This window comes from Procambarus clarkii, chromosome 74 (assembly GCF_040958095.1).
Source record: "Procambarus clarkii isolate CNS0578487 chromosome 74, FALCON_Pclarkii_2.0, whole genome shotgun sequence".
Taxonomy (NCBI): domain Eukaryota; kingdom Metazoa; phylum Arthropoda; class Malacostraca; order Decapoda; family Cambaridae; genus Procambarus; species Procambarus clarkii.
This window is the reverse complement of record NC_091223.1, coordinates 13,214,757-13,235,154: the sequence shown is the minus strand read 5'-3', so window position 1 is coordinate 13,235,154 and position 20,398 is coordinate 13,214,757. Positions and strand designations below refer to the sequence as shown.

At 43.0% G+C, this 20,398-nt stretch overlaps 1 protein-coding gene across 2 annotated transcripts in view; it reads left to right on the top strand.

Moving 5' to 3' along the window:
* The window catches only part of LOC123767324 (nucleolar protein dao-5), a 309,470-nt gene that overhangs the window by 102,048 nt on the left and 187,024 nt on the right, over positions 1-20,398 (top strand). For both annotated transcript variants that reach the window (XM_069312947.1, XM_045756912.2), the window contains exons 2-4: positions 5,783-5,901; positions 8,109-8,314; positions 8,831-9,019. In XM_069312947.1, coding sequence (XP_069169048.1) covers positions 5,783-5,901; positions 8,109-8,314; positions 8,831-9,019 — 514 coding nt within the window. The remainder of the gene's footprint in view (positions 1-5,782; positions 5,902-8,108; positions 8,315-8,830; positions 9,020-20,398) is intronic.

The window sequence follows — 20,398 nt, the reverse complement described above, 5'->3', positions numbered from 1 at the left end:
TACCGCTCGGCTATCCTCACGCTACTAGGGGGGATAGTAGTAGCAGACCAGGTACCCGGTACAGATCAACTGACCCCAGGAATATCAGTGAAGACAAAAGGCCAGCAGAACAGGGCTCACCATAGCCCGTGCTACTTGCAACATTTAGTTCCCTGTAGCTACAGAACACCATTTGGTCTGGGAGACATCTTCCGTCACGCAGGGTGCAGTCGCACCTCCACAGATCTCCAGTATCACCTCAAAAGGGCCACCACTTACGGGCTATTCATGCCCGTGCCACCTTTTGGGTGGCTTAATCTTCACCATCTTCATCATCGTCAAGCAGAAGGTGGTCAATGTATGGGGTGGGCGGGGCAGCGTGACCCCTACACCGCGCCGCTGACCTCTAGGTTTGCACCACCCTCAGTGTGCCCAACTGGTTGAGTTTTAGATCTTCTGTCTCGTCTCTTAACATTCAGGCTTTGGTGGGCCGAGCTTTTCATAATTATATCTACACTTGAAGCCCTGCTTGGAGGCTGCCTCAGTCTCCACACTGAGCGTATTCCATTCAAGACGTTTAAACTATTATTTCTAATGTCTCGTGAGAAATTCTACGGGCTCACCATAGCCCGTGCTGCTTGGAACTTTGTTCCCGGTAGCGAATCTTTAACAACAACGACATCGTGAGAAAACTGACTGAAGACGAGGAGTCACAATAACGTGGCTGAAATATGTTAACCAGACCACACACTAGAAAGTAAAGGGACGACGACGTTTCGGTCCGTCCTGGACCATTCTCAAGTCGATTGTGGAGCTCTAACTCTTGGACCTCGCCTTTCTAACCTATTCTATTCTATTTTATCCTATAAAAAACTAATTTTCCTCTATTATATCTACTCCATATATTTCTAACACACCCACATATCCCTAGGAAGCAGCCCCGTAGCATCTATCTTAACTCCAAGGTACCTATTTACTGGTAGGTAAACAGAGAGATCAGGGTAAAACAAACTCTGCCCATTTGTTTCCGCCTCCGCCCCCAGGAATCGAACCCGGGCCATTAGGACTACGACTTCTGAGCGCTATACGTTCACGGTGGCGAGTAATGGTGAGTCAGCTTCAGTGACGTCACCCATTCAGAGGAGGTAGTCTTGTGAGACGAACCCCAGGAGTAAGGGGAGGGAGGGGGGGGGCGGAGCTCCTTAAACCTACCTTTGAATGGCGTTAGAAAGAGAGATTGATTATTATTTCGTCTATATATAATCCTTTACACTGACAGGTTTTGTTTTTACAATGTGTGTGTGAGGCGTGAGGCGGCGGCAGTCAGGTGTGTGGTAGTGTGCCTGGCATGGTTCACAGAGCCAGGTGTGTGGTAGTGTGCCTGGCATAGTTCAACACATACCTGACCTGCTGCTCGCTCCGTCAGTCTCCTCAGGGGCGCATGCGCACGCATCTTCCCACCCAACTTACCAATGTTTTGCTTGTGAAATGTCTGAGTATTACTGACAATGAAGTTTTCTAATTCTAGTTATTGTTGGTTAGAGAGAGTCAAGGCATCCTTTCACTTATTGACTTTGCCCAATGTTGCCCAAACGTCTCGGTTGTACCTGGGTTGCTAGCCGAGGTGGACCTGGGGTAAGATGGAGGAGTAGACGCTATATAGCTCAGGGCTACGAGAACAAAAAGGTTACGGGCTATTCATGCCCGTGCCACCTCTTGGGTGGCTTAATCTTTATCAGTCATCAATCAACAAAAATGAACTCTCCGACAGGCGAGCTTAATATACTGAGGGGGAGTGACTGCGCGTCTAACTGTAGTTTGTAACCTAATTATCTCAAGCGAGCAGACTAAAACAAGGCACCATTTGGTCACCACTTGGTCCGGGAGACATCTCCCGTCACGCAGGGTGCAGTTGCGCCTCCACAGATCTCCAGTATCATCTTTTGATACTGGTAATGGCTCGAAAGGGCCACCACTTACGGGCTATTCATGCCCGTGCCACCTCTTGGGTGGCTTAATCTTCATCAATCTAAAACAAGGGATTAGTAACATCTTACAGCCGTCAACTTTACGTTATCTGGCGGGTACTAAGACCAGCGAGACTTTTTAAGGACGGTATTTATATTTGACAGACAAGAACTTTTCCTAACACAATGAAAGGTTGATTATACTACACATATTTATAATGTCTCTTACATGGATACAATCTCTTTGGTAGTGGTTCAGATGTGTCTCATCCGTGTTGCAACCGCTGCAAATTCACTGCTCAGCTGTGGCTTTCATCCTGATTCTCCACGGGTACTTGTATATAGGAGGAGTCCTTGATGTTGCTGATTCCCTCCCTCGGCCATTCCTTTTCATCCACAATAAATGTGGTGGTCGGCTGAGACTGCATTGTACCCGCGTACAGATTCACTGATTGATCACCATTTGGTCCGGGAGACATCTCCCGTCAAGCAGGGTGCAGTTACGCCTCCACAGATCTCCAGTATCAGTTCTTGATACTGGTAATGGCTCAAAAGGGCCACCACTTATGGGCTATTCATGCCCGTGCCACCTTTTGGGGTGGCTTAATCTTCATTAATCAATCAATCATCAATGATTGATGATTTTGATTGTTGCCGCCGGAGGCGGCTAGTTTATTGTGCACCCTATACTCATCCTGTGAGCGGTAGCGCAAAAAACATTACAGAGGGCACAAAAGGTCTTTATCAGACCTCATCTTAGATTATTAGGTAAACAATTTCATCTCGACTTGCTCTTCTATCCTAACTACCGTCTTGTGGTGATGTTTAATGTTACAGATATGTAAAAAGGTCTGAGGGATGAAGCATGCTGTATGGTCACCTTCAGCGCCCTCGGCAATTCAATTTCTTTCTTTATTATGCACCCCATACCCATCCCGTGGGTGGTGGTGTAAAGGATTACAGAGGCACACGATCGGTTCAGGAACTGAACCCTCTAGTTCGTTTAGCTAAGCAGATAACAATCTTTTGACGCTAGTTACACAATTATTAATGTTATATATATACATGTGCACATACTTGTACATATATATATACATATATACATACACATACATATTTAATCACCTACACAAATACACACATGAATAATCTTTTGTATCACAAGTGATTCAGCAAGAGGCAGCCAGCACCTCTGCTCGTTCATTCCCACATATTCCATCAGGAGAAGGCACCATTCTTGACCCGTCTTCCCTGGCTCGATAGCATTTTTACCGTTCTTTTGATTTCGGCTACTGTCCTTTGTTTTCTGAGATCTGGTGTTGCAGTGTGTTGGTGTTGCAGGGACCCGGTGTTGCTGCTGGTGGTGTTGAGACAAGTTCTGACTTACGGTTCCTATTTAGACAAGATTACATTATCAAGCACAGTAATAATCTTAGCCTTATCAGCTCCAAGAGGAGCTTACAGAGGGTGGTGGCACGACCCTTCATGCATCCTGCGGCCACCTCCCTCCCCAACCCCTCATCATTCTATTCTTAACTACGGAAAACATTGTATATAAGAGGGCGTTTGTTATCGGCGCCGGCGTCCACGAAGCCGATGGTGCGGGGGTGGAGACCACCACCACCTGCTCCTCCTCCCTCCGTGCTCCAAGAGATGTGCTAATATTTCACCATTGTTTTGGGCGGGGAGCTGAGGGTATTGGCAGTGTTAGGGTGGGGGGTGGTTGTTGTATGGGGGAGTGGTTGTGGTAGGGAAGTGGTTGTGGTAGGGGAGTGGTTTTGGTAGGGGAGTGGTTTTGGTAGGGGAGTGGTTTTGGTAGGGGAGTGGTTTTGGTAGGGGAGTGGTTTTGGTAGGGGAGTGGTTTTGGTAGGGGAGTGGTTTTGGTAGGGGGGTTGGGTTGGGTTTAGCTCTTTATTCCCCGCTTGCTTGCCATCTTGTACTTGGTGTGTTATATTTTAATTTGCCTGAAGTTAGAATTCGTTCTCATCGTCATTAGAAATATTGCCGGAACAAATGTGGATATCTTCAAGAAACATTTAGATAAGGTCTTGCAAGAAGTGCCGGCCCAGCCGGGTTGTAGTGGATATGTGGGCCCTGCGGGCCGCTCCAAGCAACAGACTGTTGGACCAAGTTATCACAAATCGAGTCTGGCCCCCAGGCGGGGCTCAGGGAGTAGAAAAACTCTGAAAATCCTCTCCAGGTATGCTCCGGGTATCTGGTCTTAAAGTTGTGGATGGAGGTGGCTTCCACAACTTATTTCTTTTGTCATGCCCTGAGCCTATTGGGCTCTATCGTATCTACATTTGAAACTGTGTATGGAGTCAGCCTCCACCACATCACTGCTTAATACATTCCGTTTGTTAATTACTCTGACACTGAACAAAAAATTCTAATGTCTCTGTGGCGCATTTGGGTACTAAGTTTCCACCTGTGTCCCCTTGTTCCACCCGTGCTAAATAATTTGCCTTTATCCACCCTGTGAATTCCCTTGAGAATTTTGTAGGTGGTTATCATGTCTCCCCTTACTCTTCTGTCTTCCAGGGACCTGAGGTTTAGCTCCCTTAGCCTTTCCTCGTAGCTCATATCTCTCAGTTCTGGGACTAGTCTGATGTGCAGTTGAGGGAGGAAGGTTGTGGGATTGTGAGGAATAATGGGGTGGCTGTGAGAGTGGTGTTAGTGGGAGCTGTGAGGGGGAGTATGTGGGAGTGGTGGGAGGGTGTTGAAGGAGGATGTTGTGGGAGTGGTGGGAGGGTGTTGTGGGAGAGTGTTATGAGCAGGATGGGGGACATTGCCCTCCCAGGAATCCCGTGCAGTTGTCTTCCTACAACACTGACCATTGACGTCTGTGTACACCCTGCTCCCACGTTCTCATTTATGTTACATTGGTATATGTTGAGGTACCGTGTTGTAGCTGACATTAATTTATGTTAGGACACCTTGTAATACCTGGTTTTGCGGCCGTAATACACTGTATATCTGTTTAATTATTCTGTAGCTTAATATAGACAGATTATGATGCAGAGAATTAGCCTGTTATATGGAGGGGACTTATACGAGTAACTCAAGTCACTCACACACACTATGTCAGGAACGTCGTCTCGGTGCGTCCATTTCAGGGACGTCGTCTCGGTGCGTCCATTTCAGGGACGTCGTCTCGGTGCGTTCATTTCAGGGACGTCGTCTCGGTGCGTCCATTTCAGGGACGTCGTCTCGGTGCGTCCATTTCAGGGACGTCGTCTCGGTGCGTCCATTTCAGGGACGTCGTCTCGGTGCGTTCATTTCAGGGACGTCGTCTCGGTGCGTCCATTTCAGGGACGTCGTCTCGGTGCGTCCATTTCAGGAACGTCGTCTCGGTGCGTCCATTTCAGGGACGTCGTCTCGGTGCGTCCATTTCAGGGACGTCGTCTCGGTGCGTCCATTTCAGGGACGTCGTCTCGGTGCGTCCATTTCAGGGACGTCGTCTCGGTGCGTCCATTTCAGGGATGTCGTCTCGGTGCGTCCAAGTTAGGGACGTGGTCTCGGTGGGTCCATGTTAGGGACGTCGTCTCGGTGCGTCCATGTTAGGGACGTCGTCTCGGTGCGTCCTTGTCAGGGACGTCGTCACGGTGCGTCCGGGAGGACTTGCTACGGACAAGACCGAAATGTTGTCACTTATTTTTTGGTATCCAGAGTATTATTAAGCCTTATTTCCAATTTAGAATCTTCATGCTGCTATCATCAGTTGGTCGGTTATGTTGCGGTACTCGCCTCGGCAGTACATACACTAAAATTAGAATGAATTGGTTGTGTTGCGGGAAATGTTTACAGTGTTTGACGTGTTGTGATTTGTGTTGCAGACAATGCCCGCCGTATGTGAGGGAGTACGTGGGCCACCGGGTGTGGACGGAGATCAGGAACCCTGGCTTCAACGGTGACGACTTCGACGAGATCGACGCCGCCAACACCACCAACCACAGTAAGTCTTCGTTAGTGGCCCTCCCGCTCACACCTAGCGCCTCAGGCGCTCTCTCCCAAGGTTGTGTGCGTTGGCGGGGGGGATCTCCCAGGGGCATTTCCCAGGGGTGTGTGGGAGAGAGGAGGTATCTAAGGGGTGTTTGTGGGGGGATTTCTCCCAGGGGCATTTCCCAGGGGTGTATGGGAGAGAGGAGGTATCTAAGGGGTGTTTGTGGGGGGTTTCTCCCAGGGGCATTTCTCAGGGGTGTGTGGGAGAGAGGAAGTATCTAAGGGGTGTTTGTGGGGGGTTTCTTCCAGGGGCATTTTCCAGGGGTGTGTGGGAGAGAGGAGGTATCTAAGGGGTGTTTGTGGGGGGTTTCTTCCAGGGGCATTTTCCAGGGGTGTGTGGGAGAGAGGAGGTATCTAAGGGGTGTTTGTGGGGGGTTTCTTCCAGGGGCATTTTCCAGGGGTGTGTGGGAGAGAGGAGGTATCTAAGGGGTGTTTGTGGGGGGTTTCTTCCAGGGGCATTTTCCAGGGGTGTGTGGGAGAGAGGAGGTATCTAAGGGGTGTTTGTGGGGAGGTTTCTCCCAGGGATGTGTGTGGGGGTTATTCCTGGGGTGTGGGGGGTCTATTTTTCTTATAGTTTTTGGAGTCTGATCATCATTCTTGTTGATTGATCGACCAGACCGTTGGTGCTTGCAGCTCGTATTGCAACATAGGCACAAATGCCTCGTTATTCATGTACATTTCTTTATATCCATCAGCAGTAGAAATGATTGCACATCAACTTTTCAAATGCGGTTTTGCACATGTTAACATTCTTCTTGGCCTCTTAAGAATTATTTCACCGCAGGTTTAGAACCTGTTCCTCTATTTTTGTTCTGGTATAGATATATATCTAGAAAATATATATCTTGTGGATTTGTTCATTTGATGAATCACGTTAGTGTAATCTCTGCACACTTCTGGTTGAATCTGAAAGCTGAAATTCTGGCTGAATCTGAAAGACATCATATCTAGCTTACGTTTCATGGAACATAACTTGAGTGATTTTACGTTTACTAAATAATTGAGGTGTTTTACTGAATGATTTCGGCTAGTAAATGTTCTCTGCACATTGTCAGACATTTCGCCTGGTGCAGTGAGTGTACCTTATTGTTGGCAACTGGAGTCAATTGATCTTCCTGCCATAAAGGACCGACTCATCTCGTGGAAAGAATAAGCACAATGTTTGTCCTGCACTTACTCAATGGTGCTATTATTCTCTTGACGCTGCCGAAACCTGAGGTATAGCTTAAATGTGTAATTACATTAAATGACATTTAATTACGGGGATATCACTGTATAGGAGTGTAAGATAGTAAATAGCAGTGGTGCCTTAGTCCTGGATGTCTGGGTTCTGGGGGGAGTCATCGTTGTTGTTGTTGTTGTTGTTGTTGTTGTTTAAGATTTGCTACCTAAAACAAAAAGTTCCAAGCCGCACGGGCTATGGTGAGCCCGTAGTAGGGGAGTCATCGTGGGGAGATCCTCTCCCCCCGTGGTGGGGGTCTGGGGCTCACTCTGATCTCCTCTTTTTCACGGTGAACATGTTATGGTACACATTGAACATGTTATGGTACAAGTTGAACACTTTATGCTACACAGTGAACAAATTGTGGTACACAGTGAACACATTATAGCGCTGGGTTGAACATGTTATGGTACATAATGAGCACATTATGGTACTCGGTGAACATATTATGGTGCAGGGCATCATAGCATTATCATTAGTTAAATTTTGCATACCGATGTTTTTAATTTTGTTCATCATTCGTATATCTAAACTGAAATGCCCATCTCTCTTCTAATTTAATGCTACAGTATATTTGTTCAAAGTTAGAGCAAGTTGTTTATACAAATAGAGAGCTACTGTTTAGTCATACCTAGAACTATCTGTATTTTAAGAAACATTTTCTACTAACAGATAAGATTCAATATTTAACATATACAGTATGTCTAGTTTGAATAAAATTTATTTGATTTTCATTTGTTTTAGCTGTAATTTGTCTCGTGTGTAATGTATAGAGCATGGGTAACTACAACACATTACAGTACTGTATGTCTATAGCTAGTCAGCAGGTTAAATCTTGTTTAATTTTGTTATTAAGGAAAATTAAATGTAACAGTTATATTTTAATTTGCTACTTGTCATATAGGACTCTTTGACTCACGTTTACATCTCCCATGCAGCATACGACACAATGAAGCTAATCCAGGAGGTAACGAGCAAAGCCAACACTGTGATCCAAGAGATGCACTCGAATCTAACCATTGCAGAAGTCGAAAAGCTACCACGTTACAACCCCATAAGTCACTTCGCAATCAAGAACGGCAGACGGAAAATGGAAGATCGGCATGTTCTCATCCACGACCTCAACACACTGTATGGCATGAATGTAAGGACTATATTATCAGCTCTCTGTATGGCTTGAGTGACAGGAATATAGTATCAGCACACTGTATGGTTTGAGTGTAAGGTGGATAATACATTTTGAGTAGATGAATAGTAATAAGTTCCAGGATGCTGAATCTGTTTACCATTTATGTTTTGTGAATATATAACTAAGGATTATATCAGAATTTCCAATAATCAGTGGGATGATGCAAGAGTAATGCAAATTATTTAAAACAAAAATACTGTACCTGTAATTTGAATTAAAAAAAAATTCCCATTGCATCTATTATCATTGATTTTGTTTTAATAATTTCTTACTATGGGTATACATTAAGCCTACATGTTGATAATGCATCATTGATACACTTTTAGATTGAAGGCAATTTTACAGCCATTGTTTTTGTATTTTTTTCATGAGAATGTGTTGCCAATGGCAAAAGTTAAACTTAGATTTTCATTTAATAATTAAAAACAAAAGTCTTGAGGTCATATGCCATATATTTGTTCTCTCTAACAGTATGAACAGCCACATGCGTACTATGGAGTATTTGATGGGCATGCTGGCATAGATGCAGCTGTGTACACTGCAGCTCACCTCCATCAGTACATGATACAGAACCCACAGTACGAGACCAACCCAGAAGCAGCACTCAAGCACGCCTTCCACATCACCGACACAAACTTTGTCAAGAAGGCCAGCAAAGAGGCAAGTTGAAATGTGTTAATAGGTACTGTACTTGAAAATACATCATCTTTTTCTTGTAGATGCATGTGTTGTGAAATCAAATCAAATGTCCATCCATCAGCCTACAGTCTTGATTTGTATCATATTTTGATATAAAGAGACTTGCTTGATGAATGTTAAATGAAGGAAGGTTAAGAATTTTAAATATTGCACCATAAAATTATCTAAAACCTGAATAGAGATAGTACAGGAACTTGGGTTCATACTATTTTATTGGCTGAGGAGTGAGAGAATTGCGTGATTGACTGATGAGCGTGAGAGTAATAATTGGATGATTGATTGGAAGAGCGACATCTGTCACCCTCCGTTCAGGAAGGATTATGGTACTGTATTTTAATTCAAAATCATGATATAATGAGAAGATCTGCATGCAGAGGAATGGCCCTTAAATTCTTACCTGGACCTTACCTGGAGGGGGTTCTGGGAGATATTCTTCTCCCCTCTACTGATTTGTATGAGCTTGGTCTAACGAACTGTTACTTGGAGTGGCCAGCACACCTATGCATTTCGATAAGCCTGGTGGGCCTCTTGTCCCAGACAACAGGTAACCATAAAAATTAATCCTCCATCTGGTTGTCTTCTGTCTACATTCTGTCCATTGCATGTACAGTATGACATTTCTGCACTAGTTCAAACATGACTCCATTTAAGTTTTACCGTGATGCTTCAGTGTTTTGATGATCTCTTGGATTAAATATCTTATAATTCCTCTTTTTGCTTTGTCACTATGTAGGTGGCCATAATATTCTTCATGTACCTTTGAGGGTGCCGGTATATTGGACTAGAGTGTTCTATAGTATGCATACATAAGACACAGCTTTGGTGAACAAATTCAGGTCACGAAAGTTTTTAACGCCTAGTGTTAAAACTTGTGTGGTCTGTTAAAACTTACATTGAACACTACGTGTTTTTAACACCTAGTGTTCGTACCCTTAACCTGTGTACAAACACTCAGTCCGATCGTAAAGGATTTTAGTGATAAAATGTTGCTTTCTTTTGAGCCCATTTTTCATCAAAATAACTAGTAGCAGAAGTTGTGGTGTTGAACATGTAAAATGGAAGAGGAATTCCTTTTAAAGTAGTATAATGATAATTTGTATTTAACCTGATAAAGAAAGCCAAGATGACTTGTCCATCATCATGTTCTTCCAAGAATTTGTCATTAGTAATGGTATAATTTATGAGGAAAGAGACAGGAAAATAATATTAGGAGTTCATTACTCAAATTCAAACTCAGAGTAGTAGATAAAAGGAAAACACTAAAGCTTGCTAAGCACGGTGATTTGAATGAAGCCATATTCAAATAGTTTACATTGTATCGTGTTAAATGAAGAGCTATTTCAGGATTCATAACGGCTTATTAACTTACCTGGCACATCCACTACCAGGTGGCAGCACTGACAAGATCCAGCACTAACATTACACAAAAATCTTTTGAGTAATAAACAGTAAGATCACAAACTATGTTGGAGTCAGAATGTCTAGATAATCCTGACCGACATGAGTTCTGATTAGGATGCTCATAGCTCTCAAAGCCGTTAGACCATTGTAAAATGATCTAGGATGCCACGCTAGCCGAGAAAAAAAGATGAAATATATACAGACGTTGTAAAATCTTAAAACGTGTGTGATTATGGTGTAATTACACACAAAATACACATGAAAGGAATACCTGGAAAAGTAGTAAGATAGCTCTTTCATTTCCTAACTAGTAGAACCCTAAGAGTAATAATCAATAGAATAAAATCTGGATCATCCATTGAAAAGGTCAGTCCCACCAGTCCTTTTTCTCATTCTCATATTAGACATACAAAGGACAAACTAAAATACCACATCATTTTATGCATATAACACTAGTACAATACTGTATTTTTATGAGGACACTAGAGGACACAGCAAAACTCTAAACTGATGTAAACTAACTCTTTCAATGAGCCACAGAATACATGAGATGCAACGATAACAAGTTCCAGCTCCACCACAGTGGTAAAAACAAAGAAATGCAATCAGACAGGTACTGGAACCATTTATAAAATGCAGTTAAATCACACTATAAAAGAAAATGCAACATAAAATTTGTGAGCAATCATGTCAGAAGATCTTTCCTTAAAGAACACAATAAAATAGCAGTCACGACCAGGGCCATCTAATAGCATTAAGGTCCCCTGGGCAAGCTAGTGTGCTGGGGCCCCTACGACAATCACTTGCAGGAATAAAAAGTAAATGGTCGATAATATTAAACATATATTTTTAGAGGGGCGAAGAGGGAGAACGGCCTATTGACATAGCTCGGGTGCAGGGGGGGGGTTGTGTAAAAGCCTGGTTTGTGCCTCGGAGAGGCTACGGGATCCAGTAAGTTCAGTAGAACTTCGGTTTCAACCCTTTTAACCCTGTCGTAGCTCAGTCGATTAAGGCAGTGTCTGGGATGCCCCCGGACGCAGGTTTGAATCCTCGTCACGGCCCTTGTGGATTTGTTCATTTAAACATACTGTACATTTATTTGATTGGCTCTTCAACAAAACTGGTGTTAAAACATTAAAAACTTGCTGTAAAGCAGCAACTAATCAGCATGATAAACATTTGAACACTACACAAGGCTTGAAAAACAAAACAATACTGTACTCGGTAAGCTACACAGATTATATAGCACAGTATGAAATTACTATGAACTCTTATAACAAGCACTTGTGGCATTTCTTTTCAGAGAATTACTTTACTATTGGCTTGAAGTCAATGGTCTTCAGGATGTCATTTTCCATGCACACGAGTGAAAGCCAGTTCAAACGATGCTGCCCCATTGTGCTACGAAGCAGATTTGTTATCAGTTTCAGTTTTGAAAAAGAACATTCTCCTGTACAGTTGGTCACCATCATGCACATGAACACCGTGCGCAATTTCAACATTCGTGAACACAGATTACAGATTGTCCAAAATTATTTTTCTGTACAGTGCATAGAGAATCTCTCAATATCATCAAGAGCCATGTAGTGCTTGAGATGCTCACATTCATTTAAAAGGTCATCATAATTCAGGTCGTTGTGATAAATATTAGCCAGATGTTCACGCTTTTTCTTTAGTGCATCAGAAGCAATGTTTTTCAATTCACTGAAGATATATATAAGTTATTAGGGGAAAGCGCCAAGCCATTACGAGTATATAGCACATGGAAGGGGTCAGGATAAGGATTTGGGATGGGACGAGGGAAAGGAATGGTGCCCAACCAATTGGACGGTCGGGGATTGAACGCCAACCTGCATGAAATGAGATCTTCGCTCTACCGTCCAGCCCTAGTGGTTGGGTAATTCACTGAAGAAAGAAAGCAGATTTCCAATCTGCGAATAAACTCTGCACGTTTTGTCAGATCAAAGATTAGTGTGTCCAGAATAGGGAGAAAAGTTTCCACCTTGAATTTTTTGGTTTTAATGAGAAGTACCTCTTCTGCTGATCCATCATATCTACTAAGACATTCACTTCATTGTTGTTCCCATTTTTTCCCATCACTATAACCTGTATCTGGACACATACTCCTGGCTTGGAATTCATATTCCCTAAATTTGTCTCTTATTTTCCTGAAGATAGGTTTTCATAGACTCGAGAAGATTCGTGCCAACAAGGATGTTCACATCCTTTGATACCAGGACCTTGTTTGTTTTGTTCATTTTTTGTAGCATGTCATTCCAAAGAATTGTGAGAAAGATTGTTCCCAGGTTATTAAATTTTTTTTTTGCTCAATCCTTCTGCCTCTCTCCTTGTACTGTATTCACTTGCTGTTCATTGTCAGCTGATAGAGAATCCAGTGCATGTTATATTTTCTCGAAACATCCCATACAGAGCATGAACAACATCAAAATGTGCTAACCATCGTGTGTCAGACATGACACTTGACCACAAAATCTTTTCCTAAAAATGATGTCAATACATTCCAGCGATGAGTAGAACCAGCAAAAAATGAATGCAGATGCTGAACAAAGTCAAAGAATTTGACAGTCTGTAGACAACACTCTCTGCTGCTTTTACTCCCAAGTTCAGGCTGTGTCCAGCACAGGGAACATAGATGGCAAACTTGTTGAATTGATGAATCTGCTCTTCCAATCCAGTATATCGTCCAGACATATTTAAGGCATCATCATATGACTGACCACAGCAGTTTTATAGTGGGATTTTGTTCTCATTAAAAAAATCCATGACAGTGTCTGTTAGTGCCATGAGAAAAGATGGGGATGAACATCAAGAAACGTTCCACAGGCTCACAGCCTTTAAAGTATTGGACATTAAATATCAATTAATCTGTGTGTGAGAAGTCTGGAGTGGAATCTACACTTATTGAATAATACTATGACTCTCTTACTTCTTCAAGAATAGTACAAAGAACCTGTTGCCCCATTAATTAAAAAAAATCCTCACAAATATTTGCAGATAAATATGATGGATTCTCTTTTCCAGGATTTCCATACATTGTGAGATGTTCTTCCAAGAAAGGGTCAAATTCACTCAGCGGCCCTAGTATACCTAAATAGTTGCCATTTTTTTGTTGACCTAAATAATCTTATTTTCTCCACAAAATGGCAAACCTCTAGAGGCAAGAAAGCGAATTACAGAAACCACACGTGTCAACACTTTATGCCAATATTCATGCTCTGAGCGATGTTGCTCAAGTAATAAAGAACCTACACTTCCAGTTTCTTCATGCCTTATCAAATATGCTGTCATGCACTTTCAATGTTCTACTCCATTTTCATGTTCTACAATAACATTGTTGTGCTCTGTCATTGAACCCTAATAAAGCAAAGGGAGATACTTTCTTGGACAATAGGTGGCATACAAAGCCGTACAAACGACCTTGAGATGATGAATAGAGTAGCCATTCATGTTTTACATACTCGCCATTCTGCAGTTCATGTTTGAACACAGTGCTTGATAAATACCTTGCCCTCATATTCTCTACTCCAGCTGTTTTATACACTCTGCATGAATTTGAAAGGTTGCTATATGATTCTGACATGATGAGGGCCCACTACAAATCCAGTAATCTATTTTGTTAGTGCACGCCATAGCCCCGGATCTGTCTCTTGGCTTGCAAACTCCTTTACTGTTACAGATTTGAGTATTTCCTCTTGTAAAATGTCACCAGCAGCAGCAATAGGCTATGATGGCATGCCTGCTGAAAATGGATGATTGGTAGCAGGAATGGACGTAAATGTAGATGCTATATCTGAAGGAATAATACTAGTGGCTGACATTGCAGGAGTGAATGCTGATGTGGTTGCTATATCTAAAGGAATGGGGCGAGTGGCTGCTGTTGCACCTGTGTTAAGCCACGATGTTAATTTTGTAAGTTTCCTATTTTCTCTTTCTCCTCCTCTGCATCTCTCTTTCTCTTCTGTGCTCCACTCAAAATATTATGTTTCATTTCTGCAGGAAGGGTTATTCACCTGGAAAAATATATCCTAAATGTTTAGTCCCATACCAGGATGTAGGGTTATATTGAACAAGTTTGCTGACAACAAGACCTAAATATTTAAGCATTCTGCTTCCGTAATGAAGATGTCCTATACCTGTTGGGACCCCCTATACACTTCGAGGTTGATGGCTGGTCAACCCGTATGCAATTAGATATAGTCTTTGTTCACTTAATGTGTTTGCATTTATAAGTCTGTCACTCTCAATTCTCTGGGGAAGTACTTGTAAGTGGGCAAGTGATGCACGGGCTGTGGCTTTACACATCACTTTAATACCATTTCATTTATGAGCCTTTGGACTTTATTTTTAGGGTATAAGTGTTTGTAGCTATACTAGGGTGTTTGTACTACTATGGTACATTAATTAATTTCCTCATCCTGTGAGTCACTTAGCTACAGCCATTTGTATATTTTCCTTTAGTTTACATCCTAATGCTGGGTCTTATGGCACAGCATTATGATGTTTGTCACAATAATGCATTGTGCAGCATGTTTGGATACTGTTCAGGGTTCTGGACCAAGTTCATTATCCGTTTCTCTTCCAATTTCTGTTGGGCACAAGATGGGTATCACCTCTCACATGCATGATATGTCATGTCTGGTGTCCACACTCTTAAGTTCTTCATCTTGGCATGTAGCTCATAGAGCATGACTAGGGTCTCTGTACCCACCCATTGTGGACCCTGAACATGGTCCTCTTTATTTGGGGAGACCATTGCAACTCATCACTTCGACCTTGGTTTAGAAGCTACAGAATCAGAAAGTCATGGCTATGGATTTATCAATCAGATGCTGTAGTTCATGACCCCCATACTTGGGCTACAGATCTGAAGTCAATCTGTCTTCTCACTTAATATGTCAAAATGTTTCACACTATTGATTTGAATATAAAATATTGTGGTGATTTAATGAAATTCATATCATGACTATTTTGATGCTTCTTGGGATTAATGAGCAATATACTTACAGCTTAAACGTTTTGCCTAGGAACTACATAATTCAAACCCACTTCAAATTTGATGCTAATCAAATGGTAATTAATGGTAATTAAATCATGAGAATTGACTGCTGAGTCTTTGTTCTTCCTAGTACAGGCACCAACTAGAGCGGGGATGGAGTTTGGGGGATTGTGTGCCTCCTTTGGCCTTCAATGGTACATGGGAGTCAGTCCTGGATTCGCTTGGGCCCTCAGTTTTTTGAGCGTAGGTTCTTTCCACCTACGGCTGACAAGATCTATGCCCTTCTCAGCGAGAGAAATGGGTTCCTTCATGGCCTACTCCTCCTCCAATACAGAACTGTGATTTTTATGGGATTTTCCTTGTGAGGTGAGGTGAATATCTCTTCCTCCAACCTGGTTGAGGAAAACATCTTGCCTGAGATGATGGTTCAAGAACAAACAGGATTTTCCTATGCCCCATCTAGGGTTAAGGTTTCTTGAGGGAGGAGTGCTTTCTGTCTTCTCTTCTGTCTTTCTGAAAGCAATATAGGTATTGATATTATTGCAATATAATTGATAAAATAAGTATTATTTTATGTTTGGTTCATTATGTCCTCAATGGTTATGGAAGAACTGTCTGTTCTGAAGTTTGTAGCCTTACACTTTCTGTAATGTAAGCAAGAACAGATTTGAAATGCTTCTGTTTTGGAAATATGGCCTGTACCTTTGAACTGGATTTGTTTATCTTACAGTTTGGCTGTCTGCTTGCTTTCTGGTTGCAGGACTGATTCCTTTATACCTTATGTGTACTGAATTTGGAAATTCTTTAATTTTCATTGGGAAAATGGCATCTGTTTTAACGCTTACAGGCACTCAACTTGAAGGCATCTTCCACCATACTTTAATGTTTTTCCTGGTCGAGGAGTGATTAGCCTTCCTGAATAGGACTTCCTATGCTCATGTTTCTCTTGAGACCTAGTAGCATGACATTTGTGTGTCCACATTTTTATCATGCCTGTCATGAACTTAAAGGTGTGCACCCACTGAACAAATGTCATAAAGCTTGTGCATTGCTAGGAGCTTTTACCTTTCTTCTTCAGGATGTGTTTGCTAAGCTGCTTGATGTAATCCCAATGCTTGCTTGCCTTGTTTATGACAGCACAAGCATATCTCTGTGCTGCTATAAGTTGTTGTAAAATATACATAGAAAATATCAAGGCAAATGGGGGGGAGACCTTCGATGAGCCGCCGGCTTCCTGTCCTCATCGAGGCCACTAGGGTTAGTGGTCCTTAGGTAAATCAGGTAAATCTCTTGATGCTCACCCCAGTCTTGCAGTGGTCAAAGAATTTGTTGGTGCATATTTGGACAGTTTCACGACTCGACAGTACTTGGATAGTTTCCCACCTGCTTTCCACCCCATTCTTACCTCTCATCATCATGATTTATTCCTTCCTGCAGTGATCTGAGCTTTTTTCCTACAGTGATCATATCAAATAATATTTACATGGAAGATACTTGAAGGCTAGACCCCAATTTTGCACAGTAGAATAATAACATACTGGAACGAAAGATACGGAAGGAAATGCAGAATAGAACCAGTGAAGAGTACAGATGCCATAGGTACAATCAGAGAGCACTGTCTGAATATCAGAGGTCTACAGCTGTTCAACACCCTCCCAGCAAGCATTAGAAATATTGCTGGAACAAAGGTGGATGTATTCAAGAGGCACCAAGATTAAAAAAACAATTGACTTAAAACCAATTGAGATCAAATACAAAAAAAAACTGAAGTAGAAAAATAAAAAATAAAAATACAATAATTACATAGTGAGTGTTACAGCAGAAATTGCAACAGAATAGCACTTATTAATTTTCACTAAATAAACAGGAGGAATACATTTCTTTTTAGTTTTTACACGACAGATATCGGTAGTTTTACAAGTTCAGTCATTAATGTTCACTAATAGCAAAACATAGTTTCAGCCAGTGGAATATAATCTGAGGGAGGAAAGGGTATGGTAATGGAAATTATGAAGAGAAGCTGCTAAGCCAGTGCAAGTATACAGCACTTGGAAGGGGCACGAGGCTTACCAGGCAGTGAAGGAACGGTGCTCAACCTCTTGGACAATCCGAGATGGAATGCTGATCCTGTACGATACATGGGTTTTGCTCTACCGACCAGTCCAAGTTGATGATCAGTAGTGAACTGAAGGAGGAAAGGAGGAGGAATAGTGGAGGGGAATAGAAACACAAGATGTGTTAAGACAATACTTCAGTTTAAAATTCATCAGAAAAAATTAAGGTAATCCATATTAAACAATGAAAAATAGATCATAAATGTTTTTTTCATGAACTCGTCTTACACTCATTGTCGTCTGTCAGATGCTACAACAAACCTCACAATCTTTGATTTTAGGAAATACACAATATGCTCATGCTCTCTGCTTGGGGCTAAATTCGTAAAAGACGCTTCCCAAGGTAAGTGGTTAATCATTGGCAGAAAAATACAGACCGAGGTGCACTAGGATAACTTTACATGTAAAGTGAATGTAGGATGTAGATCCGAACAATTTCATCAAAAAGTCAGATGTAACAGAACAAGGAGCAATGGGTTCCAACAAGCCACAATGTAGGACAGAAAACAGGAGATGCTTTTTCATCCATAGGGCTATAAACCCGTGGAACCACTTACCCGCTGAAGCCATAAGCACCAAAGAACTGCTAGGTTTTAAAATACAGCTGGAAAAGATCATCAAGGCAAATGGGAAGAAATTTTGACAAGTCGCTGGCTTCCTGTCCTCATCGAGGCTACTAGTATTAGTGGCTCTGGGGTAAATTCGGGTAAAGGCAATTTTTAGAGGCAGTATACCATAATAACGTAACAGAAAACGTGTGAGAACACAGAAAACGTACAGTAAAATGACTAACTTAAATATTTGTATGCTCGCCCGTCTTGGTATTTACGGCTAAAAAAGCAAGCTAGGCGATTCCATGTTTTTTTTTTTTTCAGTGTGGTTTCGTCTTATCGGTTTGGTGCTGCCTTTTGATAATTACTTATTTCTATATAGTCTTTAAAAAATACATTAATCGGATTATAATAACAAACTGGGTTATTAATAACACAATGTAGCCTTGCGTTTGTATCACTTGACATTTGGTGGTGCCAAGACATATGACGGCCGATGGTCAGGTAGACGGCCGCGACCTCAGCTGGGGCGGCGCGTGATCTCCGCCTCCGTGAAGGTTCTCCTGCACCTGCGGGAGAACTTGTATTGGCGACCTCAGCTGGGGCGGCGCGTGATCTCCGCCTCCGTGAAGGTTCTCCTGCACCTGCGGGAGAACTTGTATTAAGGGAGGAGTTGAAAGGGCACTAGGTACATTATCTCTTGTCAGCGTGGTGGGGTGGTTGATGTACAGTTAGCCTCCCGTGGCCGTCGCTCTACTCAAACTATTCTTCAGCCGATTCTTCAGTTCGTAATGTGTGTATAAAGTAATAATAATAATAATATAAATTTATTATGGTGTGGGAATTACACGTTCAACATGAGGCGAGTTTTTCTTCATAAAAGAATCAGTAACGTGAGTTGCATGTTGTGGCGGAGTGTTTATTTTTTGTTGGAGAAGGTTGTGTGAGGTCTGCTGTCCCTCTTTGTCTTCCTCTCTCCTCCCTTTACCCCTCACTATTTTACCCCTACCCCTTTACCTCACCCCTCCTTTACCTCTCCCACCCCTTTACCTCTCCCACCCCTTTACCTTTTCCCCCCTTTACTTCCTATCTCCTATACCTCTCACTCTCTCTAGCTCTCACTCTCTCTACCTCTCATTCTCTCTCTACCTCTCATTCTCTCTCTACCTCTCTCTCTCTCTACCTCTCACTCTCTACCTCTCACTCTCTACCTCTCACTCTCTACCTCTCACTCTCTATCTCTCACTCTCTACCTCTCACTCTCTACCTCTCACTCTCTCTCTACCTCTCACACTCTCTCTACCTCTCACACTCTCTCTACCTCTCACTCTCTCTCTCTACCTCTCACTCTCTCTCTCTACCTCTCACTCTCTCTCTCTACCTCTCACTCTCTCTACCTCTCACTCTCTCTCTCTACCTCTCACACTCTCTCTACCTCTCACACTCTCTCTACCTCTCACACTCTCTCTACCTCTCATTCTCTCTACCTCTCATTCTCTCTCTACCTCTCACTCTCTCTACCTCTCACTCTCTACCTCTCACTCTCTACCTCTCACTCTCTACCTCTCACTCTCTACCTCTCACTCTGTCTACCTCTCACTCTCTCTACCTCTCACCCCCTCTGCCTCTCACTCCCTCTACCTCTCTACCTCCCCCTTCTACTTCTCACCCCTCCCCTCTCCCTCTTCACAATATATTAATGAATTGTAAAAATGAAAAGTCACAAAATACGAAACAATGAATTTGATCGTCAGTGTGGAAAGTCATTGAGGAAGTGTTCTTCAAGGCGAGTGTAAAGGGGGGCGGGGGAGGGGGGCTGGTGGTTAGTACTGTTACTCTTAATACTCTTTCTCCTCCCCCCCCCTCCCCAAGACGTGCACATTGATCGACAAGTGCACGTGAGATCTCACTCTGGCCTCCACCCCTTCAGGAAGCTGGCCTCCACCCCTTCAGGGAGCTGGCCTCCACCCCTTCAGGGAGCTGGCCTCCACCCCTTCAGGGAGCTGGCCTCCACCCCTTCAGGGAGCTGGCCTCCACCCCTTCAGGGAGCTGGCCTCCACTCCTTCAGGGAGCTGGCCTCCACCCCTTCAGGGAGCTGGCCTCCACCCCTTCAGGGAGCTGGCCTCCACCCCTTCAGGGAGCTGGCCTCCACCCCTTCAGGGAGCTGGCCTCCACTCCTTCAGGGAGCTGGCCTCCACCCCTTCAGGGAGCTGGCCTCCACCCCTTCAGGGAGCTGGCCTCCACCCCAACCCCTGGC